The sequence below is a fragment of the Lissotriton helveticus genome, chromosome 6 (assembly GCF_964261635.1).
Source record: "Lissotriton helveticus chromosome 6, aLisHel1.1, whole genome shotgun sequence".
Classification (NCBI taxonomy): domain Eukaryota; kingdom Metazoa; phylum Chordata; class Amphibia; order Caudata; family Salamandridae; genus Lissotriton; species Lissotriton helveticus.
This window is the reverse complement of record NC_136067.1, coordinates 1,652,364,115-1,652,388,440: the sequence shown is the minus strand read 5'-3', so window position 1 is coordinate 1,652,388,440 and position 24,326 is coordinate 1,652,364,115. Positions and strand designations below refer to the sequence as shown.

The 24,326-nt window shown below is 48.1% G+C and overlaps 1 protein-coding gene across 2 annotated transcripts in view; it reads left to right on the top strand.

Moving 5' to 3' along the window:
• Positions 1-24,326, top strand: part of NAPB (NSF attachment protein beta) — a 251,238-nt gene that overhangs the window by 112,685 nt on the left and 114,227 nt on the right. For both annotated transcript variants that reach the window (XM_078649504.1, XM_078649505.1), the window contains one exon: positions 16,602-16,657. In XM_078649504.1, the coding sequence (XP_078505630.1) occupies positions 16,602-16,657 (56 nt within the window). The remainder of the gene's footprint in view (positions 1-16,601; positions 16,658-24,326) is intronic.

The window sequence follows — 24,326 nt, the reverse complement described above, 5'->3', positions numbered from 1 at the left end:
AGAACTTAAAAGATTGACCCTGCAGGACTTGCCCCAAGAACTACAGGAAGCCGTAAAACCAGAAGTGTGGGATTTCACTGGAAAAGATGTGGGTTTGATGAAAGATGTGGACCCCATACAAATAGCCATCAAAGACAATGCAGTATATCCTAACACTAGGCCCTACCGAATGAATGCTGAAGTGAAAGCAGGTGTCACTCTGGAGATACAAAAATTATTGGAAGGAAACATCATACAAGAAGTGATGAGCAGCCCATGCAACTCACCGATTATGGGCATCAAAAAGCCTAGTGGCAAGTATAGGGTAGTGCAGGACCTGAGAAAGGTTAACAAGATTGTAGTTCCTTGCTGCCCTATTGTCCCGAACCCTGCAGTAATTCTGTACCAGATTCCTTGGGATGCTGAGTGGTTCACTGTGATTGATTTGTGTCATGCATTCTTTTCGATACCCCTGCACCCCGACAGCAAATTTCTTTTCTCATTTGCCTTCGAGGGTCACGTGTATTGTTGGAACCGGGTCCCTCAAGGGTATACAGAGAGCCCCTCTATCTTTAATCAGATCTTGAAGAAATGTCTAGAGACTTTGACATTACCTGGGAACTCTGTATTAGTGCAGTACATAGACGACCTTCTATTGGCGTCTAAAAGTCACAGGGACTGTGTAGTTGACACCATTGCTCTCCTAAATCACCTGTGTGAGAAAGGGCATAAAGTGTCCCCTGACAAACTACAGTTCTGTGCGAAATCAGTGAAATATCTGGGACACCAGATAGAAAAGGGTGTCAGAAAAGTCACTTCAGAAAGAGTGAGAATAATTCAAAAGATGCAGTTGCCCCGTACTCAAAAGGAAGTCAGAATGTTCCTGGGTGTTTTAGGGTACTGCAGGCAGTGGATTCTGGGATTTGCAGCCTTAGCCAGGCCCTTGATAAAAATGACCACGAGAGGAATGCCAGATGTTGTACAGTGGGATGATGAAAGTCTAATGGCTTTCACAAGACTGAAAAACTGTCTGTGTACAGCCCCTGCATTGGGAATGCCAGATTATTCAAAAGAGTTTGCCCTTTTCTGTGACACTCGCGATAATTGCGCATTGTCAGTCCTGACTCAAGAACATGGCACAACCAGGAGGCCTGTGGCCTATTTCTCTGCCACACTGGACCCAGTAGCTGCTGGGTTACCAGGTTGTCTAAAAGCAGTAGCTGCTACCTGTGCAAGTTTAGAACAGAGTGAGTCCATTGTCATGGGACATCCTGTGACTGTTTATGTTTCACATGGAGTGGTAATTCTATTGACCAGAACTAAAACACAGTATCTCACCCCTAGTCGGCTGACTAAATACGAGAGGATTCTTGTGGGCGCAGCAAATGTAAACATTGTTAGGTGCGGTATTCTGAACCCTGCCACCTTACTTCCTGACCCCTCAGAAATGGAAGGTAGGGATGATGATGAACATGATTGTATTGATCTGACAGAGTTCAGTACCAAGCCACGCCCAGACATAAAAGAAGTACCATTGCCGGAGCATGATAAAGAACTATTTGTGGATGGTTCCTGTCTAAGACATGAATTAGGAGGCTTGAGTGCTGCTTATGCAGTAGTGTCTTTCGAAAAGATTGAACAAGCAGGTTATCTATATAACATCAAGTCTGCACAAGTAGCCGAATTGATAGCCATGATAATGGCTTGCAAAATTGGGAAGGACTTACGCATAACAGTGTATACTGACAGTCAGTACTGTTATGGCGTTGTGCATGACTTTGGCCAATTATGGATGCAGAGGGAATTCATGACTTCCTCAGGTACTCCCATTCGGAATGCAAAGGTTGTTCATGACCTTTTAGAGGCCATCCAGTTGCCCAAAGAACTGGCAGTGGTAAAATGTGCTGCTCATCAAAGGAGCATGGACAGAGTATCACTGGGAAACGATTATGCTGATCGAGTGGCTCAATGGTGTGCCAAAGATCGATATATTATAAATCCAAAACGAGGGGGGCCAGGAACCAGCTGCCAGCTTCAGGTGTTTGAGGAAGTGCCTACATGGGATGAGGTGAGAGAGTGGCAGGAGTCGGCTCCTTGGCAAGAAAGAGAGAAATGGAAAGAGGATGGATGTAGACCGAGACGTGTGGATGGTGTCATCATAGGTCCAACTGGTATGCCTGTGTTACCCCGACACTTGCTTGGCACAATGGCAAGATTAATACATGAAGGATCACACATTGGTAGGGATGCCATGATTCTGGTATTTCAACAGACTTGGTACAGCAAGAAATTCAGGAAGGTAGCAGAGTCCCTCTGCCAGAGGTGCCTGTCATGTCAACAGATGAACCCAGGCAAGAGGACCATGGTTGAACTGAGCAAGATTGGGAGGTCAGGGGGCCCCTTTATAAAAATACAGGTTGATTTCATCACCATGCCCCGTTGTGAAGGGAAACGATATGTCCTTGTCATTGTTTGTGTATTTTCAAAATGGGTAGAAGCTTACCCTACTCCCAAGAGTGACGCACTGACAGTAGCAAAGTGTTTACTAAAAGAGCTGATACCTAGGTTCGGAATACCATACATTATTGAATCAGACCAAGGTGGACATTTCCACAATGAAATAATGGCTGAACTGTGTAAGGCCTTTGGGATAAGGCAGAAACTTCATTGTGCATACCATCCAGAGGCTTCTGGAATAGTGGAACAAGTAAATGGAACTATCAAAAACAGACTAGCAAAGCTGACAGATGCTACTGGCATGAACTGGGTGAAGGCCCTGCCCCTGGTCCTGATGGGACTAAGAAGTGTTCCAGACCGCAAGACAGGCCTAAGTCCCCATGAAATCATTATGGGAAGAGTGATGAGACAAGCATGGGTGCCAGGAAGCAAACTGTTGAGTATTTCTGATGATTTGGTGCTTGAATACTGCAGAAGATTGGGTGACCAAGTGCGTTCTATCTCTCGCCAGATTGGAGACGACGGCATCCTCAATCCAACGACTCCTCTCCACAACTTGGTTCCAGGAGACTGGGTCAAAATAAAGAAGCACACTCGATCAAACTGTCTGGCACCCAGGTGGGGAAAGAAGCGCCAAGTAATCCTGGTGACAACCACTGCAGTGAAAGTCGCAGGTGTTCCCCAGTGGATCCACGCCGGACACACCCAGAAGGTATTGCCAGACAAAGGATTTGAAGAACCAGGGCAACCAGCAGAGGACCCTGAAGAAGCCAGACCAGTAGCAACTGACAACGAGCAGCCCAGCACCAGTCAGGTTGCAGGAACAGCAGACGTTGGCCCAGGAGTAGTTGACTGCGAACTGCCAAGAAACCAGCCTGCTGAAGAAGTCCAGGAAACTGAGCCAGGAGTAGCTGAAGACGAGCTGCCAAGCATATGGCCAGAAGAATGGATACCGATGATTGATCTGACCGAAGATCCTATCAGAACAAGAGAACGACTTAGTGAAGGTAGAGAGTGGACTAGTCAGGAAAAGCAAGGCACAGGCGAAGAACCTCAGCCACTTGAGATCCAAATCAAAACTGAGGAAGGAGAAGGTCAGACAGGGACAGAGCACGTGATTGATACAGATCCAGTGAATAAGACTGAACAAGTACCCGATACTGAACAGGTACCTGAGACTGAACAAATACCTGATATTGAACAAGTGCCGGATACAGAGCAAGTGTTCGATACTCCTCCATTAACTCCTGATGTGGATAAGGGACAGACGAGACATAGAGTAATAGTTCGAGCAGAAGAAAATCAAGAGATCGAAGTGCTTGAACAGGATCAGATAGAGTTAGAAAAACGGGTTCAGGAAACAGAAACAGAAACAGAGACAATTGAAAGCCAAAAACAAAATATTCCTGAACAAGGCCAGATTAGCAACCAGGCAGAAGAATTTGATGCTAGCCCTGGAACTAGTCAGATAAGGGAAGTAGGAGAAGAAAGTGGAGAAGAATTACCACAAGATAAAGAGAACAAGAGAAGAAGAAAAGAAAGTGAAGTCCAAGTACCCACTAAGAGAATAAAGAAAAGAAACAACCTTGAGCCTAGGTTTGTAAAAAGACTAAGACTAAGAATAAAGACAGTGGAAGAAAAACGTGCAGAAGCAAGAAGAAGTGCTCGAATAGCAGAGCAGGAAGAAGACTCTTCCAAAAGAAGGAGTGAGCGAATAAAAAGACAAAACAAAAAGTACAAGTCTCCTGAATGGACACTGGTTTTGGAGGAGCTTGAAGATCTTGATATAACTGACGTGAGTGACGGAGAACCTGTCCCAGAGTACTCAGCTGAAGAAGAAGACGAGCCACCGTGAATTTGCACAAAGTAAGCTAATTGTGTAAAGTCACAAAGAGGGGTTCAAGAGACTCCTTCTGAGTAAAATGTCTGATTCAACAGTGAATGGTAGACCTAGTTGCAGCCGTTTTAAGACGTGTTGCAAGGTGTGTATATGTAGTATAGTAGTACTGATAGTTATCTGGATAGGATTAACAATTTTCATTCCCTTTGCTGTAAGTAAAGATACTAACATTGTCCCTACTGAAGTTGTAAATACTGACAGTGAAGAGCTGACAACACAGAGTGTAGAAAGACATGAGAGAGCATTGAGACAAACTAAACGAGACTTAGAAGCATCAGATGAGAAAGGACTACATTATCATGGCATGAAGAACAGGACACATTTAAATGTTTTCGCAAACTTGTTAATACACTATGTAGAGACTATGGAAATTGAGGATTGCTATGTCTGCATGAAGCTACCTACTTCGGTGGCTGAAGGCGTGACATACCATCATCTGCCATTAACTTATGGAATTTCCTGTAGCATTTTAGCTAGTTTATTTTACAAAAGGGGACCGTTACAGTATTATTACTCTAACAATGACGTGATCTTTTCTGAACTACCTATACGTGGGAACTTGAATCCTGTACATACCAAAACTGACACCATAAGATATATGGGAGACTACTTTCTGACTATAGGGAACATTGACATAGCAGACGCACACAGAGATAACTTGACTTGTTCTTTGCGTGAGCAGGAAAAGATGTTCCTGAACATGGCAGAGAAAAGGAGAATTAAAATTCAGAAGAAGGCTAATGACGAAAGTCAGAAAAAGCCAAAATGGGCAGAAAACATGGAAGGCACCTCATCTGGTGGAGCGGGTCCTGCTCTGTTGCTGGATTTTGAAAAGAAAGGCAAGCTATGTCTTCACCGCGAGAAGACTAGCTATTATAATAATGTTTTCATTGGTTCCAGTGAATGCGAACATAATTACAAGGTAATTGGAGGTTGGGGTTTCAAAAATGGGTCAGAGCCTGTGTTTCCTGGAATTTATTATATTTGTGGGGACAAGGCTTATTTCAAATTGCCGGATCACTGGTATGGAAGCTGCTACTTTGGCATTGTCTTCCCGAAAATATACCATGTGAATGGGAAAGCTGGAAGCAATGAAGATACTAATGGCTTAGTGCGTAGTAAAAGAGAAAGTATAGGTGAAATTATGGGTAGTATTTTCAGTACACTGATACCTGGAGTGGGAGTGGTTCTGAACACTCACAGAATTTGCAAATTGTCTACTATAGTAGATGTGCTGTCTACTGAAACAGCTCATGGATTCCTGCTGGTCAATACTGAAATGGTTGCGATCAGATCAATGGTTTTACAAAATCGACTTGCTCTTGACACCTTATTAGCGAAAGAGGGCGGAGTCTGCCGGATGTTGAAGGCGCAACATTGTTGCACTTATATTCCGGACAAAAGTGTACAGATCAAAAGATATGTGCGAAACATTACTAATTTGGCAAAGGAACTCAAACCACTCGAGGTTGATAGTGCCTGGAAGAGACTGGTAGATGGTCTCTCAAATGTAGGTCATTGGCTTGCTGGCATAGGTAAAGGCTTATTATTCAAAATTCTGATGCCTATTGGTATTATAGGTCTTATTATACTTTCCATTTTCTTATGCTGTAAATACCGCAAGCGCACCAGAAAGCACGAGGTTAATGCAAGAGGGGTGAAACGAAGTGTGGATGAGATTGAATTAGAGGAAGTGAATGATCAGATATACAAAAAGGTGAAGACTTCTCACCCTGCTAAAACTGAAAGAGAAAAGCTAGAACGGTTGCTGGAAGAAATAGAACTTTATAAAGTGTGAAAGAAAGTTGGCATCTGGTTCCATTATAATTTGTGATGATAGTAGATATCATCAAAGAGGGGATTGATGAAGCAAAGCTTCGCATATTTTGCGGCTTGCCGAAATCAAGAACCTCATTTATGTGTAATAAGGTAACCCGTGTATGTTTTACTAACGTTTATATTAAGTTTGAGTAAAGTTTGAGACGCTTGCCTATGTGTATTTCTAATGAAATTAATCCATGTCCTCTAAAAAATGGCCGCCGCTTGTATTTTAGTTACTGCGCATGCGTCAGCCACACTCACGTGTCCTGACGCGTCTGCAGAAGTGGAGGGAAAGTTATGCGCATGCGTAATTCATAGCTGTGCTTATCATGTGGTACTGCTCGTGCCACTGCTCTTGTGCCGTCTCAATGTAGCTAACATTTAGAACCGCATAAGTTTATTTCTTGATGATGAGTTAAAAGTACAAACCCTGTGATGTGTTTTCATAATGACATTATTATGTATTAATTTGTTTTCGCTTACTTTTCATGTACCGCGGGCAATGGGGGTCTGAGTGAGAGGAGAGCCATATTGGAGGTCCCTTCTGCGCCTGTGCGACATTCGGCAGCACGAGGGACCTTGGCTGATGGAACATAGCCAGCTGGCAGTGATGGGCGAGATGCTCCTGAGAAAGTCACCTCTGCCCTGCGAGAACAGCGAATGTGGCTTCTTATATGTTACATTGTATAGATGTGCTACTGTTAGCTCATGGGAACCCAAACATGCTAGGCGGTCCCAAAATATGTAAATGAAGGCTTGAAATCGCATATTGTGATTGGTGTGTTACCCAAATCCTACCTTAGGACCAATCGAAATTGAGGGATTCTGACACTTTGCAACATTGGGGGGTGGTACACTGTCCCAAAACTGTATATCTACCCTGGGTTCACCTAGTGAACCGTCCGACTTGTCTGGTTTAGCTGACCTGTCACTGACCCAACGCACTCAATAGGTGACTGAAAATACAGAGAGCTGCGGAGCACTCTGTCCGAATTTGACCATAGACTAAGGTTTTACTGAACCTTAAAGTGCTGGCAAGGCACTTAGCTGGGAGTTCGCTGACCCAATCGGGGTCTTGATCGATATCTGCAGAGCGGGTGGAGCGCAGGCGTTGCTTCCTAACTGTGGGTTCCGGTCCTGTCCTGAAGAGGGTCCTGTCCTGAGGGTTTGCTGTCCTGTCCTGAGGTCCTGTCCTGACTCTTATTCCGAGGGTATCCTGTCCTGTCCTGGGTGTCCATTCTGCACCTGCTGTCCTTTGAGGGGTATCCTTCCTTGAGGGTTTCCTGACTTTAACTGACCCGTGGCCAGGGTTTGGTTTCCACACCTTTCTAGGTAAATACTGCTCCGAAATCTCTTGAAATTCTTGCACCTTCTGAATTTCTAACTTTTGCTTCAATAAAGTTCAACATTGCAAATATGATATTTTCCATGCCTTTCCGCAACTATTGAAAGTCATTTAAAATTTTGCAAAGTTATTTCTATGTCTTCTCATTTGTTAGAAATTATATTTTGCATAGCAGTGTGTCATTTTCCTGATATGGTCTAGAACTTCGTTGCCTAGGTTGTTCAAAGGCCCTTTCACCTTAAGTGAAGCGTGTTATTCATTATAAGTTCTTCTATAATCACACACACTTAGTCTATCACTGTTTTAGATAAATACTGACTTGCATAAGTATCTTTTCTCGTTACATTTTATTAGTACTTTGATGATTACTCTGTCATTATTTCTTTCTGCCTATGTGATTTACGTTATCTTGGTTATTGATTGCCTTATTTTACTGTATCTCATGCAAGAAAATATTGAACTTTAGATAAACATTTTAAAACTTCCAGTTGTCCGTGGTCATTTACACAGTATTTTGAATGTTACTGGTTGGGTTTGTATTTTGTTGCCTTTCCTTTACAGCTAGCTCCCTGATTCATTGTGGTCATTAGGCACCTGCATCGGTGGATGGTAAGTCGGGTGCACTGAGAATTGGTAGCAGGGAACACACACACACCAAATTGGTAGAGCTCGTGAAGTCACCTGATCGATGTATATGGTGATTTGAAAAGTATATGGGCCCTGAAGCCGGAAACGGCGAAAACTATTGGTCGGGTGGCCTCGCGCGCTCTATCAGTTTGTCAACTAAAGAAACCGCAAAGTTGCAACAAAGCCATATTTAAAGCTGAGAGTAGGTCTGAATTTCCTGGACAATTGACTTTGAGTACAGTTTTTTACCTGAACCTAAGCGTGAAATTCATAATTCAGTTAAATGGAAATAGGTTTAAACATCAGGAGCCCTGTTTTGGTCGGAATATCAACTGTATTAAAAGCTACCACTTAATATGTATAACATGCAGATTGTTTACATGTATATGGCCTTTTTGTAACTGTATGTAATGGACAATAAAAACATAATAAAAACATAATATCAATTGTTGCATAGTACTTCCTAAAAACTGTATTGAGCCAATGTAAACGTCTGCTCACATAAGCTCAAGTCGGTATGCGTTAAATAAGAGTTTTGCGAGAATTTAGATTCACTATTTAAGTGTTATCTTCTAAAAAATTATATATATATCTTTATTCGACCATATGTGGCCATGAAAAAAATACAATACAGAACCGTTAAGTAGTCAGAAAACAAATTTAAAATAACTCCATCGTCCACCTCATAGTTACTGGACGTTGAAATCAAACAACACAGTAACCATAAAACACAATAGCTAATGCCCAGTGAGTTAAAAAACTACAGCGCATAAATCCATTAAAAACAGTTTGCATGGGGGCGTGGCCAAGACGGCGAGCATGGCGGACGTGGCTTGAACGAGCTCCGTCCCGCCGCTAACTATCCTCTACCTGATCCTGCGTCGTCCCGACCCGGTTCCGCCTAAAAGTGTGTGGCTGTCCGCAGGTGTAGGAGGGGACGCCCCGACGGCGATCTGAGAGCCCTGGGGCATTGTTTTCTGCCTCTTTCAGCCGTGTGGAGCCGGGACGGCAGCGTGGCCTGCGTGGAGCACTGATGCCGGGGACTCGATTTGAGGGCGGCCCGCCCGGCAGTGAGACTACGCCGGACACGCAGGGGCGAGGAGCGCCGCCCCCACCGTGAGACCGGAGGGGCCGCCGCCGGAGACCAGCTGATTCTGCACGGTCCTTGTCAGCCGGTGAGGGTGCGGAGCAGGCGGAGTGCAGGCGGTGAGACAGGAGCCCGAACAGCAACCGAGGCGGTAAGGGGAGGCCGCGTGGCGTGCGGCCTAGTGGGGGAGGGGAAGCTTCGGTGGTCGGACCCAGCCCCGTTCGGCGGCGCTATCGGACCGCGGGGCTCGGGGGCCTTGGTGCATCCGTCGCTCATTCCTCCCCCCCCGCCCCCTCTCTGCTTCGAAACCGGCTTGCTGGGGCCTGGGAGCCGGAGTGACTGTGAGGAGCGACTCACCGATCGGCGGTCGTGCCAGACCGCGGTGGGGGACACTGGCTGGCGGTGACAGTATTTCCCAGGGGCCGTGTGACACTTAGCTGGCGCCTTGGCTGATGCGAGGGGTGGTGGGGTGAGTGGCCTGAGCTGCCTCCGGTGGCCCCTGGCGTAGAGTGCTTGGACATCTGGTAATACGCTATCTCTACCACGTGGCCCCACCATATTGACTTAACTCTTGGGCGCGACTACATTGGCACTACCACCCTGTCGGGATATAAGAGGGGCCGCAGACCACGCCGAGCCTGCTGAGAGTACTGATCCTTGGACACTGCGTGGACTGTGGGGGCTGCATCTGGGTCTGGGCCTCCCTTGCGGCCAATCGTAGGCCCCCGAGTGCACAATGACAAGAGGAGGCAACAGCGGGAGCTCTTCAAAGCAGGGCCCAATGGATAAATTTGCGGGGCCGAGTGGGGGTGCCGGGGCCCCGGGGGGACATCAGAGCTCAAGTCCAGATAATGCGGCACTGATGGCTGCAATTACGCAATCGAGAGACATGCTGGACGCGAAGATAGGGGCAGTCGGAGCCGACGTTACACTGCTAAGGCGGTTGCCCGTATCACGGAAACTGAAACCAGGATCACGGGGGTGGAAGACGACATGGTGATCCTCAAGAAAAAGGTTGCCGCCATGGAGGGGATCCAGAAGGGTTTGGCGCTGCGAGTGGAGGATGCGGAAGGACGGGCCAGGAGGAACAACTTGCGCTTTGTGGGCTTTCCGGAGGACTGTGAGAAGGGAAACATGGAGGCCTTCTTGACGCAGTGGCTAGAGGGATGGCTTCCGCCGGACACCCTGTCGCGCTGCTTCGTCATAGAGCGGGCACATCGTGCACTTCTCCCGAAGCCGCCTACCGGGGCCCGTCCCCGTGCCGTGATCGCCAAACTGCTCAACTACCATGACAGGGATACCATACTCCGGCAGGCTCGCGCCAAGGACCCTCTGATGTTTGACAACCACAAAATCCTGTATTTCCCAGACTACACCAAACTGGTCCAACAGCAACGACAGTCCTTCACTGCAGCGAAAGCACGCCTACGAGAATTGAAAATCCCCTATGCTCTGCTCTACCCGGCCCGCCTGAGAGTGGTCTTTCAATCTCGCACTCAGTTTTTCAACTCTCCGGAGGAAGTATTTGAGTGGACAGACGAAACGGTGCGGGTTAAGGTGCATACCCCTTCTAGACGAGGCTCGGACTCATCCTCCACGATGGAGTCCAAGAGGACGCCTCGCAGATCACGCAGCAGGAGTAACTGGAGGTCGCGCTCCCAGAAGCGCCCGCCTCCTAGGGAAGAGACAGCGGAGGACGTTGAGGAGACAAACTCTTCTCCCCTGAAGTCTTGAGTCCCTATGCCGCATTATCCTGGGTCACTATTTCAGGCCCGAGGGGCCGATGAGACGTCACGACGGTAAAGACAGGGCAGATGCTGAAAACGGACATGCCACCTGAACTGCTACTACATGATTGCTTGTTGTGGGTAGACCGTGGGTCGGGAGATGCTCGTGAGAGTGCGGGCCTTCTCCCGGAATTCGTTCCCACGTGTTGGGTGGGGGTTTGTTTGTCACTTGGTGGGTAGTTGGGTGGGATCCATTGGTGTAGTGGGTCTCCGGCCTACCGTTGGAGGACCGGGATCGCCTGCACCGCGACAGGTACTTCTATGTTGCTGAGGTATGGGGTAGGGGGTTGGAGGGGGGGTTGTTGCCACAGTTTAAAGGGGGGGGCTGGTGGGGGGGGTCAGTAGGGGTGGGGGGGTCGGGGAGGGGTTGAAGAGGTGGGGGGGTGTAGTTATTGCACGGTGTGTACGGGAATCTGGAGGAAGGTATCTGTGTGTGTGTGGCCTTTGAAGCCTGTCAGATTGAAGTTCCGGCCTACTGATGACGGATGATGGACAGGGGGTGGACCCCCCGCGAACTTCACTGCGCATTTTAAGTTGGAATGTGAGAGGGGTGCTCAACAAGATTAAAAGGAGTGCGGTTTTACGGCTGGGGAAGAAAGAGAAGGCGGATGTGTTGCTCCTCCAAGAAACGCACCTTATGGGTACCAAAACCCTTAGCCTACGTAGGTACGGTTATGATCAAGTGTTCCACGCTGGGTTTGTGAGAGGGTCCAGAGGTGTTGCAATTTTGATACACCGTAGAGTACGATATACGCACGAGACACAATGGTTGGATGCACATGGCAGATTTGCCTTAATTAAGGGTATGGTGGGTGATGAGCCCATGGTGTTCGGTAGTGTTTATGCTCCTCCCCCGCTGCAAGAAGCCCTGATAGAAAGACTGTTTGATGTTTGGGCTGAGGTCCCGCATGCCTTGACGATTGTGGGTGGTGACTGGAATGACGTGATGGACGTGCAGCTGGACCGCTGTAGGCCAGGGGGGGGGTCAAGCGCCTGAGGCCACCACGAAATTGAGCAGGATTGTGCAGGGGATGGGTTGGATTGACGCCTAGCGATATCAACATGCCTGTAATCGTGAATTTACGTTTGTTTCTGCAGTCCATAAATCCTTTTCTCGCCTTGATTACCTCTTCATCCCTCAGCCCTGGATAGGGAGGGTGGACTCTACCTCCATACTTCCGAGGGGTCTGTCTGACCACTCCCCGGTAACTCTGACGCTGCTCTTAGGTACCAAGCGACAGCCATTTCGTTGGCGCCTCTCCGCGTGGCACCTACAACGCTATCAGTCACACATGAGGGAGGCTATAGCGCATTATTTGACTGACAATGATGGCCCAGATACGGATGCCATGACCCTGTGGGAGGCCCTAAAGCCGGTGCTTCGTGGTGTAGACATTGCATGGTGCGCGGCGAACCGTAGGGCCCGCAAGTTGGCTATCGTGGAGGCAGCGAGTCAGGTTCATAGCCGAGAGGCGGAGTGCATGTCGGGAGGGAGCAGCGATGCAGTGGGGCAGTTACTTTATTATCAGCAGACATATGCCTCCTTATTGATGGATGAGGCTCGTCAATCTTGGCTGGCCACACAGAGTAGAATTTATCAATGGGGGGACAAATCCGGCACGATGCTTTACAGACTATGCCACAGTGCATATCAGACAAATTTCTAGCCGACCTTCTGCCCCGGGCGCTCTCGGATGAAGGCCGTGCCCGTTTGGACCTCCCGTTGTCGGCGGAGGAACTGGGAGAGGCGCTTGGTGAACTGAACGCTGGCAAGGCCCCTGGGCCTAACGGCTTCCCATGCGAATTTATGAAAACGTTCCATCTCCAGCTAGGGATGCGCTACAGGAAGGCTCTGGAGGCGGCCAGGGACTGTGGGCGTCTGCGGGCGGACTGGCGTCACGCGGAGGTAGTGGTCTTTTGCAAACCGGGGAGACCGCCGGATCGCCCTGAGTCGTACCGTCCGATTTCATTACTTAACTTTGTAGCAAAGATTTTAGCTAAGGCCTTAACAAAACGCCTTCTCCCTTACATTACAGACCTGGTCCATCCGGACCAGGCCGGCTTTATGCTCCACAGAGCGACGAGACACAATATTCGACGGGCGCAGTTGGTGGTCGAAGCGGCGCGAGCGGCGGACATCCCAGCGGCCCTCTTACTAGCAGACATAGATAGGGCATTCGACTCCCTCAGTTGGTCGTATCTTCGGGCACCACTTCTCCGCCTCAATCTGGGCCCGCGTTTTCTGTCCTACATTCATTTACTATACACGGACTTGACAGCGGCGGTAAGGGTGGCGGGGGCGGTCTCCAGCTCATTCCTTATAGGCCGAGGCACCCGGCAGGGATGCCCTCTTTCGCCATACCTGTTTGCCCTGGCAATGGAGCCGCTGGCGGCTTGGGTGAGGATGGATGCACAGTTACGTGGGGTGGAATGGGTGGGGGGCCCGTCCGACAGAATCGCACTCTATGCCGACGACGTGCTTTTCTTTCTTACTGACCTAAACAGATCGGGTCCTAGGGTCCTTGATATAATGCGTATCTTCGGAGAAGTGTCCGGTCTCATGCTCAATGTGCAGAAATCGAAATTGTGGGTCTTGGGAGGCAGGGGGGCCCTGGGTCCTTGGGCCTTGGTCCTTCAGGAGGCGGCGGGAGGTATTAAATACTTGGGGGTCTTCTTGACAAATGTGCCAGGAGTTTGGTGGTCCCGCAATGTGGTACCTGTGTGGGATAAAATACGGTCGGACATGCAAATATGGTCCAGGATGCCCCTGAATGTCTATGGACGCTCTGCCATCTTTAAGATGGTAGTTTTACCCCGTCTCCTGTACCAGCTCCAAAACCATCCGTACCCTATTTCGCCGCAGTGGTTTAAACAGGTGAACTCGGCATTGGGTCGGTTCTTGTGGACTGGGGGGGCTGTCAGAGTGGCACTCCGCACTTGCTTCCTCTCGACTTACTGTGGGGGACTGGCCTCTTCCGATGTCCAGTCTTACTACTAGGCGTCACACCTGCTGGTCCTCAATGAATGGTGGTACGGGGGACCGAGGGAATCCGACCTCTGCTTTGGAGAGATATCTTATGGACCAATACACGCTCCATACAATCTTATACTCAGCGGCCATCCGGAAAAGACTCCCAGCGGTCACTCAGAAAATTTTCCGGGTGTGGCGCGACGCGCTCCGCCGCATGGGATGGTGGAACAGACTAACGGGGGAGACCCCGCTGTGGCACAATGGGAGATTGCCGGCTCTAGCCTCCCTGCGAGGTTTTGATGGCTGGGATGCTATCGGCGTCTCGGCGCTGGGCCACGTCATGAAAGGCACGGCCCTTAAGTCCTTTCAGGCTCTGCGGGATGAATATGACATGCCCAAATCCCAATTCTTTCGATATTTCCAGCTCCGACACGCCCTGACCCCTGCTATAGCGGACTTGACATCTCTGCCAGAATTCAGCCCCCTGGAGGCTAAGTTGTTCATGGGGGAATTAGAAACCCGAAAGATCTCGAGTATATATCAAACACTAGTTACCCACTGCTCCCCTTCCCTCGATAAATTGCGATCGGTTTGGGATGGAGAGATAGGGAGTTTGGAGGAAGAGGACTGGAGAGAAGCCCTGGAGGCCCCTAGGTACGTACCTTCATAGGGCGTACTATACGAGGGAACGACTGTGGAGGGCGGGGCTGATAGCGTCCCCGGAGTGCTTGCGATGTGGAAGTGCTGTGGGCTCCTTTCTTCATACAGTGTGGGAATGTGTGAGATTGCAGAGATTCTGGACTGGAGTGTGGGATTGCTTGGAGGAAGTGCTGGGCTGGGAACTACCCCGCTCACCGAAATTGGGTCTTCTCCATGTTATGGAACAAGTCGGGGTAAATGTATATAAATGTCATCTGCTTCTTTTGGGCCTCACAGTGGCCAAGAGAGATATAGCCCGGGCCTGGAAGGCTCCTAGAGCCCCATTGCTGGAGGTGTGGAAACGGGGCATGGACTTTAACATGGGCCTGGAACGCTCAATATTTGAGGCCAGGGGGTGTCCCAATAAACACTTCAAGGTCTGGAGGAAATGGGCGGACTACAGGGGTCTACTGCCGGACCCCCCGGCGCCTCAAGCCATAGACGCGGATCGAGTACTTACTGACTCTGGGTGACTTGGTACACACACAGCTATTGAGATTGCAAAGCCCCTCTAGATGAACAATGTAGACACCGTGCGGGGTGGAGGGTGGGTACCGGGTGGGATAGTTGTGGGTGGGATTCTGGGGGAATGTTGATGGAATGTCCTTAAAGATGATGCTACTATATGCACACCGCCTCTCTGATTCTTAGGGAGCGGTGTTTTGTTTCGTATATTCTGTCAAGTACCAAAATCTAATAAAATTTTGTTCTGAGAAAAAAAAAACAGTTTGCATACAAAGTGCAATATGAATCCACCTAATAATAGTGTTATCTTCTAAATTGGATGACTAATCAAGCCTAGAAATCAATGTTGAATTTCAAATTGTTCAACAAAATTTCATTCAGACCGGGTGCCTGAGATGCCCTAGAACACTTAATAGTACTTGATACCTTCTGCATAGTGACACAAATATCTATTGAGAATGGAGAAGGTAGGTTTCATTTTATTAGTCAGATTTTAAACATCTCTATAATGTCATAGTACAGGAGTGAGTTGTGTTCTGAGTCTCTACACAATTTAGTAATGTGCCAGAACTTCTTGTTAGTCTTCTGTGTCATATATAAGAAATGCAGAAGTTCACGGTGGACTCATTTCAGAATGCAGTCAAAAATAAATGGATGCATACGTAATCCAACATGTAACTAATACTTGCAAATAATAATCCAATTACTGTACACTTACTTCAAGGAAACATGTTTCTTATGCAGTACATTACCCTTGGTTTCTTGTGGCATATTGAGTGGCCTTTGTATTTCATTATTATTCTGTATCATAACTTTATGTAAAATCCGACATCATGTTTCAGAACTTTATTTAGATAAGCACACTGCTGTTTTTCCATTTTTACTGTTGGTATTTATCTATAAAGGCCTTAATTCTTTAAAAGACCACGGGCCTCAAGAAATGTGTGTAGCCCCCTTTTACTGTTATGTAAAATTGGTTTCTTATTGTATGAAAAGTTTATCACACCAACGATTTACCTGTAATTGGGCAGTTCCAATTTTTTGGTGTTATTTAACATATTCAGTTTATTGCCCTAGGGTTTGACTGCTTGTTCTCTGAGCTTGTTTTTTGTCAGCCAGATCGTTTACATATTTAACAGGCAATTAGGCAGTTCATGCATTAAATATTTAAGCATACATTTTTTGATCATATGAATCTTTTCAAAGCCACTGCTCCTTCGACCGCTCCAGTTTTAGAAAAATAAAGCAAATGTCATGCCGTTTAACACAAAACAACTGTGGCAGATGGTCGCGTACCATGCAAGAAATATATTCAAAATTACGTACCAATTGAAAATTAAATACTATTTTCAACCTATAATTAGTGTCAACTATGAGGTCCATAAGTAACTAGTGATCTAAATAAGCTAAGACTTAATTTCAATTGAATAACAACTTATTTATGGTTTGTCCTTTCTTATTAGGCTATTGCACATTATGAACAGTCAGCAGATTACTACAAAGGAGAAGAATCCAATAGGTAAGTGAGCATCATGCAAACATTAGACCCGTGCACCAGATGTCTTGATTAAATTGGGCATCAATTTTTTTGTGGTCAAAAGTATGTTTATTAGCATTTTATCACTCGTTACAAAGCAAACTGGCAAATGGCACATCTGGATAAACAAAGAAGGCTTGACAGTTTAAACAGACCAAAAAGTGATGCACGGCACTAGCCGCCATATCCCAGGCAACCTAAAGGAGTAAGCACAGTGTCTCCAAGAGCAAGGGCGGGGAGTGGGTCTGCATTGCAGTAAAACATACCATTCGTCCGTCTTTCTATTGCAACGGTGTTAACCCAAAACCTTCCAACAGGGGAGGTGCCATCCATAGGAAGCAAGTCTAAACAAATGACTCCTAGGAATTAGGAAGAACAAAGAAACCCGCCCCCCCAACCACACCAACCAACCCAGTACTGGTGGCGGCTACCCTAGTGCTGCTAAGTTTCAAGTCATGGTATCTTCGAGTAGGTTAAAATTGAAAAAGATGTATATCTCTGACTGATGCAGGGCAAACGGCTAACGGTAATCCCTTTGTAAGTAAGGTCACCAGTGGCCCCCATCTATATTCAAAGTTCGTATAATCATCCCTGAATATATCGGCCACCGCTCTAGGCACAATAGTTTCCAAAGTCTAGAATGCCATAACGAGATACCGGGGGCCTCCTCCTTCTTCCAGGCGGTCGCTATTGCTACTTTCGCAGCCCCAATGCAGGTCCACATGATGGCCTTATCAGCCTTAGTTTGATGATTGAGGGAGGGGTCGCGAAGACCGAGGAGAATGTCTGCCATGGAAGTCAGAATAGGGTACCCCAGCATATCTTTGATTTGTGCGAGGATTTCTTCCTAGAAGGGTCGTATAACTGGACAGTCTCACCACATATGTTGAAAATCGCCTAGTAGCCCACAGCCCCTCCAACACATATCAGACGACCCAGGAAATATCTTTTTGATCTTGGTAGGGTATACATACCAGTCCATCATCGTTTTTAGGTGGGCCTCTTTCAGTTCCATGAAATGGTTGAATTTCGTGATATCTGACCACCGCCCGCCCATTCTCTCTCCTGAATGTCACGTTGTAAGATATCCTCTCACATGTGCATGTATCGAGGCCTTGGGGTATGTATAGAGGTGAGAAGATAGTTATACAGATAAGAAATCACTCCTTTCATAGAGTCTACAGTTTGCATATATTTTTCAAATTTCGTGAGGGGGCGAGTGTGAATGTGGGGTGTAAGCACCCAATGTTTCAATTGAAGATAGTGATAATATTCAGCAGGCCCCAACCATTAGTCCCTCTTGAGGATATCGTAATTATGGAAGAGGTGTGCCAGCGCTCTGCAGCCCCCATCCCTCCACTGGTCAAAGGGCCCTTCCTGTATGGCTGGAGGGAAATCCGAATTAAAGTGGGTTGGTGTATAAGGTGACGGAAATGTGGTCCACTGGTTGTTACATAAGAAAGAGTCCCACACTTTTAGGGTCGTTTGAGTAGGCGTGCTGATGTAGGCATTCTCCGGTCTTTCCCTCTTGGGTCTCCAAATGAGGTCCCAAATTGTCCTCCCTGCCACCGCCCTGTCCATATGAAGCCAGTGCTACTCTGACTCCCTCTTGGCCCATTCTGTCACCACACGTAGCTGAGCTGCCTTATAATGAAGGCCAAAGTCCGGGAGGCCCGCCCCTCCCTCCCCCGTGGCCTCCTCAAAATGGAGAAGGAAAACCGCGCTCATCCTCCCTGCCAACGAACCGCAGAACCATAGATTTTAATTGAAGGAGAAAATCCTTGTCAAGCTCAACAAGGAGAGCCTAAAAAAGGTACAAGAGTTTAGGAAGCACTGTCATTTTAACTACATGAATGCGGCCAAGCCAGGATATAAAGAGCAGCTTCCATTGTGTAAGATCCGCCTGGAGATTCAAGAGAGAGGGTGGGAAGTTAGCTCTGTATAGCTCCTCTACCCAGGGCGTCAGTTGAACTCCCCGGTATTGGAGAGGCAGTGAAGTCCATTGTAGTTGAGTGCAAGTCCGGAGTTCCTTAACTTCGGCAACAGGGATTGCGAGGTTAAGAATGCAGGATTTGTCTATATTCACCTTGAAGCCCACCACCGCTTCAAAGCTCACCGCTTCAAAGTGTGTGAGTTCCGTTTGCAGCGCACGGAGAGAGGTGGCCAGTTCCGTGAGTGACAAGAGCACATCATCTCCGAAAAGTGATATCTTATGCATTTTCCCACTAAAAGGGATGCCCTTTATCTCTGGTGCGGTGTGGATGGCCAAGGCCAGCGGCTCTATACAAGAGGAGTGACAAAGGGCAGCCCTGGTGGGTACCCCTAGTCAAGAGAAAGGGAGCCAACAAAATCCCATTTACCTGCACTCTCGAGCGGGGTTGGACATAGTTAGCCCGTACCATATTAATAAATGTATCCGTAAACCCAAAGGATGTGAGTGTAGTAAAAAGAAAAGCCCAATCCACCCTATCGAATGCCTTTTTAGCATCTAACCCCACCAGTACTGCCCGTATCGGTTTCTTATTAGCTTTTAGGCGGATGATATGTCTGGTGTTCTCATGAGTCTGGCGGCCTTTAATAAATCCAGACTGGTCTGGGTGGAAGAGAATTGGCAGGAGGTCGTTCAGTCGGGCCGCAAGGATAGATGCATACAATTTTGCAACTAAATTGAGAAGGGTGATAGGGCGGTACGAAGCGCACATCTGTGGATTCTTCCATGGTTTCGGAATAACTGTGATCACCGCTTCCGCCATTGAGGGAGTAACCGTACCTGCCTCTGCCATTGCATTAAAAAGGTGGGTAAGGAGGTCAGGAGCAAAAGTTTTGTAAAATTGGGCCGTATATCCGTCGGGACCTGGGGCTCTCTGTGGTTTGAGGGATTTGATGGCTAGAGCCACCTACCCGGCCGTTATGGGAGCCGTTAGCCTATCATTTCAGTCTTGGGAGACCTTGGGGAGTTGCAGTGTCCGCGAATAGTTACTTTGTGCCTCTAAGTCCTGTGGTTGCCCCGCATACAGGTGTCCGTAAAAGGCGCCAAAAATATCAGCTTTCTCTGCATCTTTGAGTCCGCTCCCCCTTCCCATCCTGTATGCCGCCTATATATTCCAGCTCTTGCTTGTCCTTCAACTGTCGAGCTAAATGTCTACCTATCTTGTTTCCTTGTGACCAGGAAAGTTGACGGAGTTTCAGGAGAGTATACTCCGCCGGATTATTATATAGTGCCCTAAGCTTCCCCTTCAATGCAGTGAGCGTGCGAAGGGTCACTCTGGTGGGTTTGTTTTTATGGGCCGTTTCCGCTGAGTACAGTTCCGCTTCTAGATCTACTCGTTCTTTGGTCTGTCGTTTGTCCAATTCGGAGTTAAGAGCAATACAGCGGCCTCTAAAAACTGCCTTGAAGGTGTCCCAGTTATTGAACACAGCGGTGGCTTCTTGCACATTCCTGGTGAAGAAATCTGTGATCGTATGCCTTAGTTCCATATAGAGTACCCTGTCACTTGTGAGTGAAGTTGGAAAATACCATTTGGGAGATGTGGATGCTAAGTTGCCCAATGACAGACAGAATGAAAAGAGACAGTGGTCGGACACGGAGAGCTCCCAGTAAGTTGTGGCTAATGAATCTGTAGTCGAGCCTAGAGTATGTGCGGTGAACATGTGAATAAAAAGTATAGTCCTGTGTTTGGGGGTAGAGGGTCCGCCAAGCATCTCTAAGGCTCATGTCATGTATCCGTGGTGTAGCCTCTGTGGAGAAGACACTAGACTCCTGGCAAGGGTGTGTGTGTGTGCTATTGAGGTTCGCCTGCTCTGTTAAGTTAAAATCCCTCAGTAAGAGTGTCGGTCCCTCCACAAAGTCCTGAATCTTCCCCAAGAGCATTTGAAGAAAAACGGCCTGACCTGTGTTAGGTGCATATGGCGAAAAGAATGTGCAAAGTCTAACCTTCAGAACACCTTTGACCATTACCCAATGTCCCTCCTTGTCTGATTTGGTATCGATGGGTTGAAATTTCATAGACTTGTGAAAAAGGATCGCGGTCCCCTGGTGTTTCGTGAGTGCAGATGCTCTGTATATTAAGGGGTAGCTTTTGTGGTGGAGGGAGGTCAGTCTCTTTCGCTCGGGGCAGATGTGTCTCCTGCAGAGCTATTATATCTAGGTGGTGATCAGAGATATATTTCCAGACCGTTTGCCTTTTTTGGGGCGAGTTGAGGCCTTTTACATTCCAGGAGCCTACTGTGATTACCATTGTTTACATGTCGCCACTCCCCGCCTTCTCAGGGACCTATGCATCAGTCCCCGTTCCCCGGAGCAGAGTTCCCACATGAGAAGAAGCAAGAGTGTACCTGCAGTGTATAACCCAACTCCGTCAAAGCGCATCTATATGAAGAATCATTAAAAAGCCACCACCAGTCTCCCTCCCCCCAAACTCCCAAACGTAACAGTAAGAACTGTCCTAAATGTCGGATCGGTGGTGAGACTCCGACCGTGGGTTAAAGAACCCATGTGTGTGGGCGGTGGGACGATAGGACCAAGGTCCCGGCTCGCTCCCCCTCCGGACATGCTAAAGGTGTTTTGGCCACCTCACATGTTCAGTCTGGCGTAGGCGCCCGGGCTAAATGTTCAAGTCTCCCCTACGGGTATGAGAGGAGCATCATGCATGCGTGTCTCTGTAATAACCCATGTGGCACGGTGTAGTAGAGATCTCGCTATGCCACAGCTTTGGGCCCTAATGTGCCCCATTCTCGTCCAAAGATAAACTAGATGTCGGCATGTGTCAACGTTGAAGTCTCAAAGATTCAACCTACAGTGGTAAAGTCCCCAAAGATAGTGCAGAGCAAACAAGTGCATCGCTAACTTGAGGTTCAAGGCCCCCTCTCAACGGCAGAACCTCCGTGGCCGAGTGAGTCCTCTCTCCCAGCTCGCCTCCCAGATACTAAGTGCAGCTGATGTGTGGTTTCCCTTGAGAGCTTGTGAACCACTGTGATTTGGGGGATCTGGCATTCTGCGTGTCTCGCGGTTTGCACTGTGAATGTTCAGTGGCGTCTACTTGGATACCCAGCAGGTCCAACCTCTCCTGCAGATCCACCACATGTCTTTGTTTATTGTGGTACTCAAAGCTTAAGTCAAAGGGATAGGTCCATCGATATCTGACCTTATCTTCACGTAACTTGGAGGTGATGGGCCAAAATTGTTGCTTTCTATCCAACGAATGGTCCTGGAAGGATATCGTGCCTTTCTTTCGGGCCGCAAAAAGTACAGCTTCTTTCACTATGTAGGAGTGGAATTTCGCAAGAACATCCCTTGGTCTTTGTCGTCCTCCCGTCATTAGGTTTCCGACCCGGTGCACTCTCTCTCGAGCTTGATCTTCAGTGTCTGTGGGCTGAGGATATCCACGAAAAGGCCCTTCAGGAAAGCCTCTAGGTCCGGCCCTTCCGCCCCCTCCTTGAGGTCACGGATCCGTATGTCATCCCGTCGGGCTCTGGTTTCCAAGTCTTCTGCTTTTAACTGGGTTTGGCGAAGCTGGTCCTAGAGGGTGAGTACACTGTCATGCACCTCAGCGGTGCGCTTATCTGTTTCCTGGATGTGCGTTTCCAGGTCGATCACTCTAGTGCCAATTGAGTCCCCATCGCGTTGAAGATCTGCCATCCGTGTGGTGAGATCGGACTTCAGCTGATCGATGGAGGTTTGGATGTCTTGACTCAGCTCTCTACGCAATTCCGCTTTAAAGTCTCGTAATGAGGACATCAAATCTTCCTTGGTGAAGGCCATATCGGACGTCTCCCTGTCATGATCCTGTTAGCGGGTTAGAGGAACTCTCAGAGACTTTACGTGGTGTTAACCCAGTTTTTATTAGTTTTACCATTTTTTTCCGCCTTGGGCTGTGTCTATAATAAGGTAGGGTGGTTTCTTGTTCCTTGTCGGGGAATAAGTGCCCTCTCAGAAGGGATTTTACTCTTTTCTTCCACTCCAGTGTGCTCACAGGGCCAGTCGCCGGTCAGAAATATGTGGAAAATGAAAAGACAAAAGACTTGGTGTCAGTCGGTGGTCCCAATATATTCAGTGATAGGGAAGGGTAGGGAAGAGTCACACGGTGCCCAAAACCAAACAATAAGCAAACAAGCAGGTAGGTACTCCGTGCCCGTAGTGCTCGGGAAAGGGGAGTGACTGGGTTTATTGCCGGTGTAGTTACGGGGGTTTAAAACCCTTCCTCCCCACCCAACCCCAGATGCGCGCCCGTACCTGAGTGAGCCATGCTTCTCCTGAAGCGTGGCTGGGCGATGCGCCGTGTCGTTGGCCTCCTGGTACTGTAGTACACCGATTGGGATCTTCTCCTCTGGCTTCCTCCTTCAGCGGTCTCCTCTCGTTCAGCTCGGCAACTTCTCTACCTTCGCGTTCTCCTTCGGGTGTAGGACACACCTCCCTGTCCTCGCTTCCTGGTTTTAGCGGGTCTGACTCTGTGACGTTCCAGCGGGCGGGGCCTTCCGCAAACTCGGCCCAGTTAAAGAAACAGGGTCCGGCTTCTTCGTCCGGGCAGAAGAGTGTTTCTGCCTGGTTGCAATTTTCGGGTTGCTGTGGGGAGAAAGGTGAGACCGGTATATCTCTTGGCTTCAGTTTTATAGCGTTTCTCTTTTCGGTTCCGGACTGGCCCCCCTCATGATACACCACCCCCCCTGGATTCTCCCGATTGGGGAGAGGAAGTCAGCATTAACATTATCGGTTCCCTTCCGATGACAGACGGTAAAGGAAAAGGGTTGTAGCGATAAAAACCATCTCAAGACTCGGGGATTTTAGGAGATGTTGTGGCTCATCCACTTAAGGGGTGCGTGGTCTGTGTAGAGGGTAAAAGGATGTCCTTCGAGATAATATCTTAACTTGTCCACCGCCCACTTTATCGCAAGACATTCCTTCTCAGTGGTTGGATATTTTAACTCCAGAGGGAAAAGTTTCCTACTGATGTAGAGTATTGGGTGTTCTACCACCTTAGGAGACAGCTACGAAAGGACCGCCCCCACCCCGTTTTCTGATGCGTCAGTGTGTAGGATGAAGGAACGGGTAAAATCCGGGGAAGTTAAGACTGGACTTGTGATTGGTCTTTTGAGGGAATTGAACGTGCCCCACATGGCAGATGTTGGGGATTGATATGTAGTGGGTTTGGAATCTTTTTTTAGCGTGTCTGTTAACGAGGCTGCTATTTCCGAAAAAGCGGGGATAAAGCGGTGATAATATCCGATAAGGCCTAAGAAGGCCCTCATCTCTTTCTTATTCTTGGGAAAGGGAGTTTCTGCAATCGCCCGTACCTTCTCTATCTGTGGCTCAATGACTCTGTGACCCAGTAGGTACCCCAGATATTTCACTTTCTGATAGCCAATGCGCGATTTCTTTGAGTTCACATGAAGGCCAGCTTCTTTTACGGCTCCTAGACTGGTTTGTAGGTGCTTAAGGTGACTTTCCCAGGATGGACTAAAGATTATGATGTCATCTAGGTACGCGGAGCTGATAGACTGGTGTTCCCTTAACACTTCGTTCATGAGGCGCTGAACTGTTGCGGGTGCTCCATGCAGACCAAAGGGAAGCACGTTGAACTCCTAGAGCCCATCAGGGGTTACGAATGCCATCTTTTCCCGGTCTTCCTCTTTTAAAGGCACTTGCCAGTAACCC